Genomic DNA, 17,228 nt, shown 5'->3' on the forward strand with positions numbered 1-17,228 from the left:
GATGGGAGGAACAGAAAATTTTCTTCAGAGGTATGGGCTCAGGGTGTTTTTTACTAGGTGAGTACTGAGTGATGTTCCCTCTTGACGGGAGTAATGCCTGTCTTTTGGTACAGGGCACAGGATGGCTGCTACGGTGTGAGCAGTGGAAACCTTGGCCCCGCTCCCCAGGCATGCCCCAACTGAGACTACACCCTGAGCAGAGCTCAGACTCATCAGTTTGCCCCCTCCCCTCTGCACTGTGATCCAAAACAGACCTCCCCTTTTGGGACAAAGTTTCTTTCTCCTCCTCTTTCCTCTGGTGGCCAGTCCCTAGCCCCCAGGCTCCAATGTGTTAGGAGGAACAGTGGGAAGATAATTGCTTAGCAGTTATCTCTGCCCCCTCCCCCCTGGGTCTAGGAGTCAGACTGGACCCTCTTTGCTCTAGTCACACCTCAGATTAAGCACACATTTTATGACAACGGTTACACATATCATATAAATATATTTGTCCAAACTACATATAAGAGGGGAGGGTGTGGAGGGAGGAAGTTTTATTGCTGTGGGGACCTTGAGAAGGGGAGAGGCCGGGAAATGAGGGCACCTGGGATCACTCGTTCCCTCATCCCTCACGGAAGGCACAAATACATTATTTCTTTCCATGTAAAGATATGGGTGTGTGGGGGTGGGGGGTGGCAGGAGAGAAAATCCTTAAAAATACAAAATGAACCTCCAAACTTGATATCTAAGGCTATGGAAAAGGCTGGGATGGGGCGTGGAAGTAAGTGGGGAACAGAAAGAGGAACCACTGAAGCTGAGACCCAAAGAGGTCATGATGTCCATGCTGCTGCCTGTATACAGGCCCCAGAGAAAACTCAGATAAACAAACATAAACCCCAAATAAGAGAAAGTGGGGTGCCCCAGGAATTGGCTTTGGGGCAACAGAGAGGGAGTGTGTATGAGCATGTGTGTGGTGGCTCCAAATACCAGAAGCAACCAGGGCTAGCAGCGGATGATTCCATTCCCAGAGGGGGAGGTCTTCTCCATCTTGGTTCCACTAAAACCGCTTTCAGGGGATAAATGCAGACACTGCTTCCAAGAAGGACCCCTGCCTGGGACAAAAGGGCCAGGTAGGAGAGGATGAAGTTAGAAAGCTTGGGATGAAAACAGGGCATACAGGAGCGGTTCTTTGGGAACAGAGTATCATGGAGCCCAGTGTGATGGAACACAGGCATGAGAACCAAGTGTATAACTGTGCATGAGTGTGTGCATGTGTGTGTGTGAAAGTGTATATCTGTGCATATATTAGCAAGGGGTGAGATCACTCAAAGGTGAAAGGGTCCTGGGTGCTGAAAAAGAAGTGTCCATCCATGTGGTCCTCCAGGGCATCCTTGTCACTCTCGGCAGGGAAGCGCTCCTTACAGATAGGGCACTCCTTCCATGGGGGAGTGGCAGGGCCCCCGGTGCTGGCCTCTGACAGGGGACCCACAGTAAAGCCACTAAAGAGAGATGGAGGGGAAAAGGAGAGGGTCAGTGTACTCTCTTGCCTTTGTGACTTGCAGACCTCAGGAGCAGGACCCCAGATATTTGTGCTCCTAACACAGCATCCTGGTTGTTCTCTGTCCCAGCCTCTCCTAAGGCATCTTTTTCCCCATGATAGTGAATGCCTTAGTTTTCCAGGTCCCCATGGCCTCTTTTCTTGAGGCCCCACTGATCTCTGTAGTGCAGGACCCATCCCCCAACCTCCTGCTCTCCTCCCTCCATCTCCGTCTGCTGCCTAATGAGGCTGAAAATGAGTCTGACATCGTCCTTCATCTTCTTGCTCCAGCAGAGAAGGATGACAGCGTCACCCCCCTCCCTGCCCCAAGCCCATCTCATATCCAGGCAGAGCTGGGGGCTCGATGATAAAATCTCTCTTCCCCACACTCTGCCCTCTTGACCCAGGGAAGAAAAGGGAAGGCAGAAGGGGGCAATTTGACTGCCGAAACCCCAATCCCTGGGGATTCCCCTCCCAAAGAGTTCCCCAGGGAAGTCAGGGAAGAGAGACAACATCTCAGGTATAGTAAATAGATGCTTGATCCACTTTCTTACTGCTCTTATCCCTGGGGAACTTGATCACCCTCCCTTCCTCTCCCAAAGAGCCTAGGTACCTACCTGGTGGTTGGGGAAGGGGTAGGGGCAGGAGAGAGGGAATGCAGGGCAATTTGGGCTCCACGGAAGATGGTGCTAGAACAACACAGAAGCCAGTAAAAGGCAGGGCCCCTGGTTGCACTGCTAAGGCAGGGGGAGAGATTACCTGGAGGTACCCCGGATTCCAGCACTGGGTAATTTTCTATGTCAACCACACCTGTATCTCCTCCTTTTGGCTGAGGCCAAGAAGGGAAGGTTGAAGCAGGGAATGGTGACTAGTCACGTGGTCGCTCTTTCCCACCAACTTCCTCCCGCCTCCCTGTGTCCTCCTCTTCTGAACTCACCTGGCCATGTCATAGAAGGCACTGCCCAGTTCAGGAAGCAGCAGGTTGGCCTCCTCACCCCCACTCTGCACAGCTGCCATCAGGACTGACTTTTCATCCTCAGCCTCCTGGGCACCAAAGAGATAGGAGAGGGTTTGGGGTGGTGTCCCAAGGTGGGGGAGTAGCACACTGGGACAGGTCAGGGAAGAGAAGCCAAGGCTGGGACAGTGGGCAGAGGGGTGTAGGAAGAGAAAGGCAGGAGAGGCGTTTTGATGGGATCTGGTGGTTAGGAGCAACAGGGACTAGAAGTGAGGACTGGGCTGGACTGGATTTTGGGGTGGTATCCATTGGTGGCCTTGAAAAAAGGCTGTGTCTGCCTCCTCTCCCCTGAGAACAAAAGACAGCCCTGGAGGCTGGGGATGTAGCTCAGTGGTAGAGTGCCTGCCTAGCAAGCAACAGGCCCTGGGTTCTTCCTCGGCTCTGCAAAAACAAAAACATAAGAGAGCCCCCTGTGGCACAGACTTCCTGCTGTGCAGGCTGGGACTCCTGGGTGTATGTGGCCCTACCCCTTCTTAGTACTTCAGCTCGGGCTCCCCTCACTGCTCACCGAATCAGAGCTACTGTCCTCGGCTGGCCCTGAGAGGTGGGGAGCAATGGGAGCCGGTTGGCTGATGACAACCAGGGGAGAAGCCTCTCGGGGTCCAGCAGGAGAAGAGCTTGGGTCTCCACGCTCACACAGGCCATAGGGTGGTAGTCTCATGTCTTCTGGGGACTCATCCTCTGAGTCTGTGAGAGGCGCTGGGCAGCCTGTTGGAGAGGAGACAAGAAGGATGCACTGTTAGAGGGCTAGATCCACTCGATCTCCTCTGGATGAGGGGACAGTAAAACTAAATAGGTGCCAGGGTCTGGGAAGGAAGAAGGCAAAACATGTAGAAGGCAGAGGCAGTTCCCAGAGGGTCACATGGCTCTTCCCTTCCTCAACAGGGGGAGGAGGAATGGGGAAGAGAAGTCCCAAGATGGGGAGTATACAGACTCAGCCCAGCAGTGGCCTCCTCGTCCTCTGTGGCAGCATCCTCATTCCACTTCTCATCTGCCACCTTCTCCAGGCGGGCCTCCAGCTTTCTCATGTACTCTAGCAGTTCCTGGAGTTGGGGAGGAAAGAGGCAGGTGCTTGAGGCTGGGAAGATGCTGCTCTTAATGGCCTGTATGGCCTCTGCTGGCCCCAAGATGCACTCCTCCCTCCTCGGGATTAGGTGCCTTCACCACAGGCGGGGTAACATAGGTTAGATTTCCTTACCCGGGACATTCCCTTCACCCTTGACATCCCTCTCTTCTCCTGGCGATCCTCCCCTGCCCTGCCAAGTCATTTAATAAGAGAAGCCTGGGTCTCCTTTTTAGCTTCTGGGCCCTTTTAGAAAAGATTTCAGTTTCGAAGCCAAGAGTTGATAATAAAATACAGAGTTTCAAACCCCCGAGTCTTCAGATCTGGCGTCCAGAAGACTTGATTTATGGTTCTCACCTGCTTCTCCACCTGCAACTGCTCTTTTTCCTTCTGGAGCACGCGCAGGCTGACCGCAGCTCCGTCAACTCCCGCTTACTCTCTGACAACTGCACCTGAGGGTAAAGGGCGAGATAGAATCTGGAGCCTAGAATGTGAATCCAAGAACTTGGCCTCTGGGACCTGGACCAACAGTCTAGAACCAGATCTCTCCACACCTCTGCTCTGACACACACAATGCTCTTCCTCTTTGAGACTCCTGTTTTGGCCAGAGTCTCAGTCTGAGTCCTAATCTCTGCTTCTTGAGTGTGGACTTGGAAGACTGCCCTAGTCTGGGGTGCAGAGGCCTTAGTCATACCAGGGGAGCATTCTATAATTCCCCTAAGTCACCCTTAATAGGCTCAGATGTGTGCCAAGAGCAGACACTGCATATTCAAATCAAGGAGAGCCGGGAGGTTTGCAAGTGAGGTGCCACCCAACAAAGAAGCATGCACCTGGCATGTCTGAGCCACACCCAGGACAGTGAAGGAGAACTAATGCCTCAGGAGGACACATGATGGGGCTCATGGTGGTCAGGTGCCTCACCAGGCTAGAATCCTTTTCCCGGGCCAGTTCAGTCTTGAACACTTGGTTCTGGGTCCTCTCCTCCTGAACTGCCTTCTCCAGTCGAAGGATCTCTGCGCTAAGCTTCAGGATCTTGTCCTTCTCTGCCTGGGAGATGGTCAAAAGGGAATGGGAGGTGAAGTTTGTGAAGGAGAAGGGATGCCATTGGCAACAGCATCATCTCTTACTGTGTCCCTTCTCTTGTTGAATGGAATGGTTGAGCGACTTCCTCATCTTACCTTCTTCTTTTCCTATATCCCACTGAATGCAGGGTAGGATGTGACAGCAAGGTGCTGTGCTGACTGGGAATGGGTATATGGCAGGGCATAGTACCTATGGCAGTAAATGTTCCTGTACTAAGGAAGATACTAAGGTAGGTCCTATGGTGATTGGGTTTGGGATACCCTGGTGCTGGATCATGCCCAGAAAGCAGAGTATACTTCTGTCTCCCTCCAAGCCCCTCCTCATCCCTAGGTACTCTAAGATTCTCCCAGAGGGTCTGACCACATATAGGAATCCCCATAGTGGTGGGGGCAGTAGCCATGAGACTGCCAGGTCCCCCTGCCCCTCTACCTCCACACTCTGCAGCAACCCAGCCCGCTCCTTGCTCCACTGGCATTTTTCCTCCTTCAGGTGCAGACTGAGCTCAGATAGCCTGCCGGTGACTTCAGCCACTTCCAGGCGGCTGCGGTGTAACTCTGCTATGGTGCGGTCCCTGGCTCCGGCTGCACTGGCCAACTCCTCCCCAAGAAGGGCAGCCTTCTGTTGGCTTGAGGCTGCAAGCTCCTGGGCTCCTCGAAGCTGCTCCTTCAGGGGTTCCAGCTCAGCCTCAGGAGAAAGGAGGAGATGGAGGTCAGAGTTCCCTTGGAAACATTTATGAACCAGGTCCCACTCCCCAATCCTGGTATTAGGGCTTAGGACTGTGTTGTTTAGTCTAGCTATGTCTCTTCCCCTTTTCTCTGGAAACCCAGACTTTTCTACAACTAACTTTTGGAAATTAAACTGCTTCCTATCGCCTGGGGGTCTTCACTTACCACTCGCTGCTGGGCCTGGCCTAGGGTGTCCTTCATCTGGGCCTCTTGTCCTTCAGTCTCTGGGCTTGAGCACTCTGCTCTTCCTGCCGGCCCTTGGCCTCTTGCAGCTCCACATTTAAGCGATGGTTCTCCTGCTGTGCCACTTGGAGCTCAGCCTGATGGAAGTGGAAAGGGGTAAGGAAAGGGGTCTAAGTGTTGGGATGGATGGGGAGAGGGTAAGCTCTGTCACTGTGATGAGAGAAGGTTCCATTTCTTAGAGTTTATATACAAACTCAAGTGCTCAGCTCTTGCTAGCCCTGCTTGGTTCTCAACTCATAAGGACTTGAACTTGAACATTCAATCTCCAGTTCCCAAACAAGGTATCCAGCATCACAACCTGGGATCTTACATGTAGGTATCCCTCATCTCACTTCTGCTTTCTCACTTTACCGTGTGTGTGTGTGTGTGTGTGTGGTGTGTGTGTGTGTGTGCGCTTGCATTACTAGTGACTGAACCCAGGTCTCACACATGCTAGGCAAGTGTGCTACCATGAGCTATATCCCCAACCCTTTTTATTTTGAGACAGGGACTCACTGACTTGCTGAGGCTGGCCTTATTCCTCCTGCCTCAGACTTTTGAGTTATTGGGATTACAGGGGTGTGCCACACAACCCAGTCCTGCTTTAACACTTAAAACCCAGTCTGAATGTTCCACGTGCCCCTTAAACTCAGCATATTCTACCTCACCCTAATCTTCTCTACTCTTTTTAAAAACATTTTTTTAGTTGTAGATGGACACAATACCTTTATTTATTCATTTTTTGTTGTTTACTTATTCTTTTTTTTAATGTGGTGTTAAGGATGAAACCCAAGTGCTCTACTACTGAGCCACAACCCCAGCTCTAGTCTTCTCTACTCTTTTTCTAAGTTACTAACTCCCAAGTCACCCAGGCCAGATACCTCAGTGCCATGCATGGTTCTGTTCTCTCTCTAGGTGCCACCATTTCTTGCTCTCTTTTTCTATTATGGTTGCAACCGTGTTAGCTTAGGCTCTAGTCGTTCTTACACTTGGATGACTGAATACCCTCATAACTGGTTTATTTTTCACAAGGCAATCAGATTAATCTTTTTTTTTTGGGGGGGGGTGCTGGGGATCGAACCCAGGGCCTTGTGCTTGCAAGGCAAGCACTCTACCAACTGAGCTATCTCCCCAGCCCCCAGATTAATCTTAAGTATGATTATTTAAGTACATGTCACTCCTGCTTGAAAACCACCAATGCTTCTCACTGCTTAAAGAATTAAGTCTAAGCTCAAGACCCTCTACAATCTGACCTATGCCTTATCTCAAACTCTTCACTCACACAATTACCTGCCCTGAGTATGTATCCTGGTCTCTAAGCCTTTGCTCCTCTCTCTCTCTACTCCTACAGTGGTCTCCTTCTCATCTCTGTCTGCTCAAATTCTACATATTCTTCACTGCTGAGCAAAGAGTTTTCAAGCCATCTACTACAGAAGTTCAAATTCTGAGGAAGCAATTGAGGGGTTCTGCAAATATCTGGTTTGAACTTATTATTATTATTTTCAGTGCTGGGATGAAATGCAAGGCCTGACATGTTATGTAAAAGCGTTCCAACCGAGTTAAGACTCCAGCCCCAAACTGTTCTAACTTTTAAAAAATTATGCTTAAAAACAGAACATACGCTCACAAGTTAACACACTGAAGATCACCAATCTATCAATATGTGTTTCTAGGTTAATTCATTTCTATAAATTTCTATAAAATTCATTTCTATAAAATAAATTTCTATTTTATCTTCTACTGAAGAGTAAACTGAGACTGTAAGGTGAATAATTTAAAAACTGTTACCACTTACACCTACTTGTGTGATGACTCAAGGTGTTCTTAATATTGTACAACCAAAACAAAATACAGAAATACACTAGCTGCTAAGCTGACAGAGCAGTCCATCCATAATCCCTAATTTCAAAGTTTGGTATCCATCAAAACCGCTTAATTGTGGCCTCGGGTTGTGGCTCAGTGCACTTGCCTTGCATGTGTGGGGCCCTGGGTTTGAGACTCAGCACCACATAAATAAATAAATAAATAGACACATTCTGTCCATCTACAACTAAAAAAAATTTAAAAATTACTTAATTGCTTTCACTGTCTTATAAATTAATGTTTATGCTTAAATTGGTAAGAAATAAATTTACAGTAATACAATGTTACTTTTACTTTTTCAGTGAGGTTCTACATAAGATGTAAAACTTCATAGGGGATGGGGAGAGGGATTCCTCAGCTAATAAGGTTTGGAAATACAAGGCTAGCTCATGACTTCTTTTTAACAGCCTTTTCTAATGTTTCTAAGATATGCTCTCATTCACCTCTATGGAGTCTCATAGTACTATAGTAGATTTCTCATGACACTCTTTTTTATTTTTTTTTAAGATGCTGATAGACCTTTATTTTATTCATTTATTTGTATGTGGTGCCGAGAATCAAACCCAGTGCTTCACACATGCTAGGCAAGCCATAACCCCAGCCCTCTTGTGACACTCTTTATATTCCACTTTTCACTAATTTCAATTTGGGTGTGGTAATATGTTCGGGAATAGAGTGCACACAGGGTCTTCTTCACATTTTTATCCCAGCACTCAGACAGGGCTCCATTCATACAAGTTGAACAGCTGAGAAAGCAAACCAGCTCTGAGCCTGGGCTTACCTCGCTTTGCTCCTTGTCTGCTTGGATTTCCTTCAGCTGCCCCAGGAGCTTCTCTTGTTCCCGAGTCAGGGCCTTGACTGTGTCTCTAACCCTGTGAGTGGGGAATGACATGGCAGATCAACTGGTCATCCAGAGAAGGATCCACACTTCTGTCCTGCACTCTTTTACCAGTGCTCCTGGCTCCATTTGGCTCTAGATGCTCAAGTCCCCAAACCAAAGGTCCCAGCTCTAAGTCCAACCCAATATCTTGGATTCTTGAGCAAAATCGAGAAATAAACCATTGTCTTTTCTTTTTAAGTATCACTTTCAGGAACGTTCTGCTGATGGCTCCCTGTTTTCACTCAATTGAGAAACTAGAATCCAGTCTTTTCTAGATCAAGAGCAGTCACTATTGATTATAAACTTTTGTTTTAGATCAGAAGTTGGCAGACTTCTTTGGTAAAGGGCCGGATAGTAAACACTTTAGGCTTTGCAGGCCATGTGGTCTCTTTGGCAACTACTCAACTCTGCCATCATTCTGTGAAAGCAGTCATTATATACAGAAAGTAAATAAGCATGGTGTTAAAAGCTAGATTGGCATGTGGGTCACAGTTTGCTGACCCCTGGTCCAGACGGTCCCTGAGAACATAGACATCTACCTGAAGGCAACACTAGTATATCCTAAGGAAGCCTCTCATATTAATTCATTTATTACTGTGGGCCTTGGGCAGAACACCTCTTTCCTTTAAAGAGTTTAAAAAATCAAATTTAGCAGTACTGAAAGAAAATTAGGATATTTGATCAATGAAAGAACTGGCGTATTTAATCTGGTGAAAAATTTAAAGGACAAACATGAAAATGGGCAGTAACTTATGCTATTTGGTAGAAATAAGTTTTCTGATAGAAGAAGAAACATTTATTCTATGTAGCTCTAGAGATCTAACCCATTGGTAGGTTAGAGGAAGGTAGAGTTTGGTTCTATGCACAAGATTAAAGTAACAGCTGTCCAAAACTGAAAGAGACTGTCTATTCAGGGTGACCTTCTCTTACGTACCTAACATTACTCCCAATGCTAATATTCTAAGATTTATACTTTTCTTTCTCTTTTTTAAATCAGGGGCCAAGAACCAAACTTAGGGCCTTGCATGTGCTCAGCCACTGAGCTAAATTCCCAGCCCCCTAAGATTTTTACCTTTTTTCAAGGGAGAGACCCACATTCCTGGATCACTAGCTCTAGAATTTAAGTGCAAACACTCTAATTATGTTTCCTGTGGTAAAATCTGAAATCCATCATTTCTTATCTTGCATTGACTATTCTACCCATTCTCTTCTTCCAAATCTCCACTCTGAGCTCTTGCTTAGCTTTTGCTGCACAATTAAATGGTAACTATAATTATTTCTGAAAATGGTGAATACAGAATAGCATTAGGAAAGAGGAAAGAGAGCTAGGTAGAATACTCTGAGTGAGGTGAGACAGAGATTTGCCTGCCTGTTACAGGAGGCTAGACGATGGGGGGTCCCAGGAAATGAAGGGCATAAAAAGGGGCAGAGAGGTCCCCTAACCTGTCCAGCTCCACCTCCTTTGTCAGCACTTTCTCACTGATGGTCTGGATGTCATCCTCCAGCTCTAGGATGCGTGCCACATGGTCTCCCTGTTGGCGGCTCAGGATGTCCCTCTCTTCTGTAAGCTTGCCATGGGACCGGGAAAGCCCCTGGAATTAAGGTTCCCACAGAAGGGGGAAGTTGAGACTCATCTCTCAAGAAGAGGATAAAGGATTAGGAGGAATACAAAAAGTGTTAAACTACTCCCACCTCCATTCAAGCACCTTCCCTGAGAAAGAGACTGTATAGGATGTTCCCTTACCTGGGAATACAGTTGCCTCCACCTTACATTCCCATGGTCAAAGGACCAAGTCTTAATACAAATTTGGAACAATATCTCTTGTATTTCAGTTTAAACCCACTTGTTACCCTTAAACCTATTTTCTTAATGTCAGAACCGTCTTAAAAGCCCACCAACATCTCCTTCCCTCTCGTCACTGGGGTTCCAATTTTGGGTGCTTGGTGAGCAGCCAGGCCCAGCCCTTGACCAGGCCCAACTCCCACCTTGTACTGCTCTGTCAGCTCTGCGTGCTCCTGTCTGGCAGTCGCCAAAGCTGTGTCAAGCTCTTGCACTCTGCTCCTCAGCTCTGCCACTTGTCCCTCCAGCTGCAACTTCAGCTGCATTAAGTCATTCCGTTCTTGTTGGCTCTCATCCAGCTGGTTCTACAGGGAGCAGAATGAGAAGAGGGCGTGCCTGCAATGCACCCATTATAAGGCCCCTTCACTCCCCAGAAGCACTTAGGGTTGGGAAGCCATGTCAATATGAGCCATGAAGGGATGAGCAGGGGAGGCTGCAGAGTCGCTGCCCACCACCCACTCAGACACACCAGTCACAGCACTCTTCTGCCATCCCTCTTACCTTCCCCACCCCAGGTCTGGTGCCTTCCTCACCCAGCAGCCATAGGAATCCCTTGTCTAGCCTGAGGCACAGACAAGAGGGGCAGGTCCCTTAAGTTTACCCTATCTGTTCTAGAGTTAGACACAGGTGGGTCAAATCTCCAATACAATTTTTACTAGCTGTGTGACTCCAAACAAGTTATTGAACTCCTCTGAGCCTCTGTGTCCCCATCTGTAAAGTAACCCCTTAATTTGGGTTGTTGTAAGAGTAATTAATGACTGTGAAAACAGAACACCAAGTAGGAGCTCACACACCTCTGACCTAGGTGAGGTGTGAATATCTCCTGCTCTTGGTGTGATTCCATTTACTTATTTGACTTGGGATTCTAGAGGGCAGGAGGGTTTATCTAAATCACAGAAAAGCTACCGCACTCACCTTCTGAGCCTCCTTGGCGCTTTCATCTCATCTGGGAATAGACATGCTCCCCACCTTACCCTGGCCCCTGCCTTCCTTCAGGAAAGTTTTCTGGATAATATCTGCCCTGCTCCCTAATTCTTCTCTATCTGGCCCGTTGGGAATGATACAAGCCATATGTATGTTTACATTTTCTAGCAGTCACTTTAAAAAGTAAGTAAATGCAACTGTAAAGTAAGTAACTGTAAATTAATTTTTACATTATCTAATTAAATCTAAACTATTATTTCAACATGTAATCTGTATAAAATTATTGAGATATTTTACATTCCTTTTTAAATTTATTTTTATTTTTTTAATCCTTTTTTGTTTTCATTCATTTATTTATTTTATTATTATTATTTTTTACTTTTACATTCCTTTTCTTAAATACTAAAAAAACTGATTATATCTCAACTTGGAGTCATCACATTGATGTACCAAGAACCACACATGGTCAGCAACTCTGGTACTGGATGGGGTTGGTCTGGGCACTCCTACCTGCTCTGGCTGCTCACCTGCCTCATCCTTCCTGCCTCTCAAGGGTCCCTGGAGCAGCCTCCCTCCCCTCCATCCTTTGGATTTTCCTCTAGGGCCTAGGGCAGGATGTAGTGCTCAGAGAAGGAAGACTCAAAAAGTCTTATGAAATCCTGAGTTTCATGGCCTGTGAGTGGCTTGCCTTCCTACTTCACACATTCACATCTATGTCAAGGTTGAGACTGTCCACTGAGTTACACACATCCCTAGTGAGGCCGAAATTTTCTTGACAGTAGACTCTAAAACTCTCAGTGAGATTTTCAGTTGAGACCATAATGAGGGGAGAGGCAAGTGGTAAGGGCCTCTTGCAACACTGTCCTCCCCTCCCTTGCCCATGAACAAGTCTATTGCTCTTTTCCTCACTTGAAGCACAGTGGCCTTGGGGACAACCAGCAGGATGTCAGAGCCTCCATCAGCCTCCTCCAGGGTCACCAGCTCATCCATGGGCCGTGGCTCTCGGAACTGGAAGGGGGGGCTCTGCCCACACACCCGGCCCTGGCGGTTCACATACCGGAACTGGTAGAGCTGTGCTCCTGGTTTGGGCAGGTAGCTGGCTGTGGGAAAAAGAGTGGACCCAGAACCCCAGTATGATCCAGGATCTCAAGTGCTCTGCAGGTCCTTTCCTCACTTAATATACCACATTTTCCATTGTTCTTGGCCTCCAGCCCCTTGCTCTCTAGCCCATATACCATCTCTCTCCTCTCTCTTCCCACAGGTTATTTCTGTTCCTTGGGACACTCTCCTTCCTCTTTCCCAAGCCCACTGCCCGCTATAATCATCACCATAATGCTAACTGCCATTATTGAGTGCCCACCTTGTACTGAACACTGCACTAACAGTTTAAAAAATTTTTTAGTTGTAGATGGACATAATACCTTTATTTTACTTATTTATTTTATGTGGTGCTGAGGACTGAACCCAGTGCCTCACACGTGCCAGGTGAGTGCTCTACCACTGAGCCATAACTCCAGCCCCTGCACTAACAGTTTTACCTATATCATTTTAAATCTTCATATTGTGCCTATAAGGCAGGCATCCCCTTTTACTGTTAAGATAACAGGTACAAAGAGGTAAGTAATCTGTCCAAGGCCGAACAGCTTGTAAGTATTAGAGCTGAGATTTGAACCTAGGACTTTCAGAATCTTATGACTACCCTCCCCTCAATACATGATGCTACCTTACCTTCTTCCCTACCCTCTAGTTCCATAAGAGGAGCTTTTTCTTTGGGTAGGAGATGGCATCAGATGCCCTCTAAAGATCCTTCTGTCTCTAAGTCGTTGGTTCTATTCTGAGAGCTCTGTTACATCTATTATCATTAGAGTAATTTTTTCTTTTCTTTCTGAGATGGGGGGGGGTCTTACTAAGTTGGCTAGGCTGGCCTCAAACTCTTGGGCTCAAGTGATCTTCCTGCCTTTGACTCTCGAGTAGCTGGGACTAGTCACAGGCGTGTGCCATTGCATGTGGGTTGGATTCTTATTATTTGCATTCACTTTTCCTTGCCCTCTGTGCATTTCACATTTCTGAGCCAACACCTTTATCCCAAACTCTGTTCCCTGGGCTCCTCCCTCCCAGTGTTCCATCTTCCCTTATACCTTGGAACTGAACACTTGCGTGGACAGGAGAACCATCAGTGGTACTTTCAGGCACTGAAGACACACAAATGTGTGGTAATCCCGAACACAGGCAGCCTCCACCTGTGAAAGTCCAAGGTGGGAGAGAGGTATGGTAACGGAACTACCATTTAAGGATGGTGGAGGGGCTGAGGGATGGAGCAGGGTGTAGGGTGGTGTTACAGTGGCGAAGATAACAAGAGAGGGTGAGGGTAGGGGGTCACTACTGTGTAAGGAGAGAGGAAGGTTAAGATGGAGAGAAGCTGAGTTCTGCTTAGAAGACGGGCTCTGTCATTGGTGATATCCTTCTCTCTTCTTCCCTATTAAACATAGGGAATCCAAAAACCTCATCATTCTCCTTATTCTAATCAACCCATATCCCATAAACCTTAGATAAGAGGGGTTTCAGATTTACCTTGAAAATACCAATCCAGTCACTGGCACTGGGCATGGTGCCTGGTGGGGAGGGTATAGTGACATTCCACCTTGGTGTTGGGGATGTAGGTCCGGGGCAACATTCAGAAAGTTGACTCCTCCCCGGGATAGTGCCCGCTTAGTGATGATTCGTCCATCCTTCCCTCCAAGATAACCACTCTCCTATGAAAGAAAGAGCTGAAAAAGTCTCTCCACTCTACTCCCCTCACCCCAGCTCCATCCACACCCAGCCACAACCCCCGGCCACTATACCTGGAGGTGAGGGTATACTGGTTTCCAGCCCCTGAGGGCTATGGGACCTTTTGAAGATATCACTCTTAATCTCTAGGACATAGGTCTGGCCTTCCAAGTCAGTCCCCACCCTGCGTCATGCTGTATACCCTCTGTGCTCTCAAGCCCTTCCTAGAATTCAGTTGTCTATAATTTTGTACTCCCCTTTCACTGCCTCATTGACCAAGACTCAGTATCCCAGGTGCTCCCCATCAGTCTCTTCTTTTGACCATTAACTTCCTTCAGCATTCCAGATTACCCAGTCTCCATTTCCTCATCTCACCCCCACACCTTCTGGCTCTTGAATTCAAATCCAACTGAGGTGTGGGGCCCTCTCATTTTGGGCCGGTCTCCTTACTTACTCCTGAACTTGCTGACGCAACTGTACCTGGGAATGAATTATGACCCCTGAAAGAAGCAACTAATCTCTAAGGAAACAGTTGAGTCTTTAGAGCTGGAGTATGGCTGGGGGGTTTTAAGGGACCCAACAGTAGGGACCTGGCCCTGAGTTCTCAGTCTATTCCCCTCTCTGAGTTATCTACCCCAATGAATTATAGGGAAGCAAAAAGCTTCTTCTCTCAGCCAAGAAACACTGGCAAGGAGAGGATAAGGAAAGACAGGTTCTGTCCCTTAACTTCATTATTCCAGGAAGTCAAGAATTCTGGAGGCGGCAGCTTCAAGGGTGGAGTGAAACACTCAGCAGGAACGTGGTGGTGTGGGGAGATGGAATGTGGGGGCTTAGAGCCAGGAAAGCCTCACCCCTGGGCAGGGGACAGACTGAAGAGTGGGAAGTAAGGGACCTTGAGAAGGGGAAATGTATATTTAGTATTAAGTATTAGTATTTAGTGTTAAGTGTTATTATTCTTCTTTCCAGATCTTGCCTGCAACAGGACTGAAAACACACTGATCTGATTTGATGTTAACCCAGTTATATTTCCTTCTCCATTTTCTCTCTGCTCCTCTTAGATGAGATTCTAAGTGCCTGAACCTGTCGTCTGTCTACGTTGGTAGTTGAAGACATGTTATGGATGGGATTTGGAAGAAGGGATGTTCCAAGTTAGCTGGGAAGAGTTAATTGGAAAAATGGGGGTGGGGTGAGGAAAGATACAATAACAATAATCCATGGAACTCCTCAACCAAGGGCTGTGAGCCAGCCCTCTTCTCATCTCTCCTCTCCAGCCCACTAATCTGCCTCGGGTCAGTTGCAGCTGATGGTTCAATTAGCCATCACTAGGAGTCATGTGCATTCCCCAAACACCACAAACCCACATCAGACTGAAAACAGACACTCCAGTGGAGAAGGAAGGTGGGTCAGCAATACAAAAAGGTGAATATTCTCCCCCTAAAATAGAGATTGAATATAGTTTCTTTGGATTTTCCAAAAAAATCCCTGGTTAAAACTAATCCATATTTTCTCCAAATACCTACTTCTAAGGGGGATGGGAGTGTGAATTGTTCCCAAAGATCTATGCCTGAGGAAGCCTTCAATACTCCCCACAAAGAAGATCAATAACAGCTGCAAACATTCTCACTGTCTGAAAGTTCTGGTCATCTAAAGTATATGTGGCTAGATTCAGATGTTCACACGAATACGGGTGTGAGTGTGTGTGTGCGTGCGCGCACCCTATCCCTACATTCTGTAGGGCTCTAGAGTTCCTTGACGTTTTACAACTTGGAAGTTTTCCCCTCGGAGATTCTGCGTAGTAAAGGCCTTTGGATTGGGGTGAGAAAGGGGTTTGTGAGGGTCAAACCTTGCTTGAAAGGGAATAAGTAAAAAAACTTGGCTCCCTCAAGCTTCCCATAAGTGTATCAAGCTTTATAAAGAAGGCCTGAAAAGAGACTGAGGACAAAGAGGAGGCACCCCTTGCTCAGGGGGCCCCTTGAAACCAACAAGACCCAAAACGTGGGGGTGGCTTCTCCAATACGTAAAGTATTAAACCCAAACGCTCCCGTATCCCCTTCTACGGTTCCCTCGGATTATCCTTTCACAGACTGGAAAGTGGGATGACGGCCCCCACAACCGTAAGACCATCCCCCCGAATTAGGCCAAGTTTCTTACCCCACAGACGATCAGCTGTTCCCTCACCTTTCACCAACAACAAAAACAGCACTCCGACTCCAGGAGGGGAGGGGGAAGAGGGAACGCGAGGACTTCTGGGTTGTGTGGTTCTTCCTCAGCTGGTCACAACTAAGCTTGCTGCTTTTAGGACTACACATCCCAGGATGCCACGCTCAAGGGGCGGAGCCGAGGGCGGTGGCGCGGCGGCCTCCGCGCGGCATCCTGGGAGGCGTAGTCTTTATTTCCGTGACCGCCCGCGAGGGTGTGGCCATCAAAGGACTTCACGGCCCAGGATTCCTCAGGAGGAAGCAGGCTGCACTAGTGGTGGCTTCTGGTTCGTAGCGCGCACGGGAGGGTGGTGTTGGGGAAAGGATTTAGGGCTCTGCCGCGTTCTGCCTGTTGCTGTACTATGGGCAGCAAGCTCTCCGGGGCGCCTTCCTTGTTCTGTATTCACAACCACCTGTGAGATAGGTCTAGTGTTTTGCACACTTTACAGAGGCAGAAAATAAAGCTGGTCTGAAATGTCAAAGATGTGAAACCGTAGAACTTCGACTAGAATTGTCCCGATCCTTGTCCTGTGTTGACATTATACCACTGCCACTCACCATTTGGAGCACGAGAAACTCAAAATTGTGGCAGTAGTTTCTTCTTTGCTTCAGCCTCAGGGACACATCTTGCAAAAACTTTATGTTCTACACTGTTGATCATTTTCTTGCAACTCGAGGGTTACTGTGCCAAGGGGCCTGACAGCACTCACACACCTGAATGGGGCTCCCCTAGAGTGGCTTCTGCGTCTAGGAGAGGATGTATTGCCCGAGGTGGTGATGAAAGCTGTGGAATGAGAAACATGACGTTGAATAGGGAGTCTGGTGTAATTCAGGACCTGTCACAACTCACAAACAAGCTACTTACAGGAGCCTGTTTGCTCAAGCCTTTTAACTGGTTTAAATTAATTAGGATAACAATACAGGTCATAGCTCTGGTTTTTATGTATAAGAGGTGAAAGATTTACACTCCTCCCACACCTCAAGTGCATTAAAGAGTTGGGCATCCTTTTCCCCTGTCCACTTCCTAGCAAGCCTTTAGTCAGAAAGCATTCAGAATTGTCTCTCTCCCTCTCTCTGTGTTAAGGGATTACAGTCTAAGGATGATTTTACTCTTCCTAGCTGCCTGCTTTAAT

The 17,228-nt window shown here is 47.6% G+C and overlaps 1 protein-coding gene across 1 annotated transcript in view; it reads right to left on the minus strand.

The window, feature by feature from the left end:
* Positions 1-461: 461 nt before the first annotated feature.
* Calcoco1 (calcium binding and coiled-coil domain 1) overlaps positions 462-17,228 on the minus strand; it is a 38,274-nt gene continuing 21,507 nt past the window's right edge. Inside the window, 19 exon segments of the mRNA XM_047549773.1 lie at positions 462-1,475; positions 2,451-2,557; positions 3,037-3,236; positions 3,463-3,571; positions 3,949-3,998; positions 4,001-4,043; positions 4,513-4,638; positions 5,104-5,358; positions 5,565-5,608; positions 5,611-5,719; positions 8,266-8,356; positions 9,808-9,956; positions 10,351-10,509; positions 12,038-12,228; positions 13,267-13,329; positions 13,332-13,368; positions 13,700-13,747; positions 13,749-13,793; positions 13,795-13,881. Coding sequence (XP_047405729.1) covers positions 1,298-1,475; positions 2,451-2,557; positions 3,037-3,236; positions 3,463-3,571; positions 3,949-3,998; positions 4,001-4,043; positions 4,513-4,638; positions 5,104-5,358; positions 5,565-5,608; positions 5,611-5,719; positions 8,266-8,356; positions 9,808-9,956; positions 10,351-10,509; positions 12,038-12,228; positions 13,267-13,329; positions 13,332-13,368; positions 13,700-13,747; positions 13,749-13,793; positions 13,795-13,881 — 2,091 coding nt within the window. The 3' untranslated portion in view covers positions 462-1,297.

Source organism: Sciurus carolinensis, chromosome 4, assembly GCF_902686445.1.
Source record: "Sciurus carolinensis chromosome 4, mSciCar1.2, whole genome shotgun sequence".
NCBI lineage: Eukaryota > Metazoa > Chordata > Mammalia > Rodentia > Sciuridae > Sciurus > Sciurus carolinensis.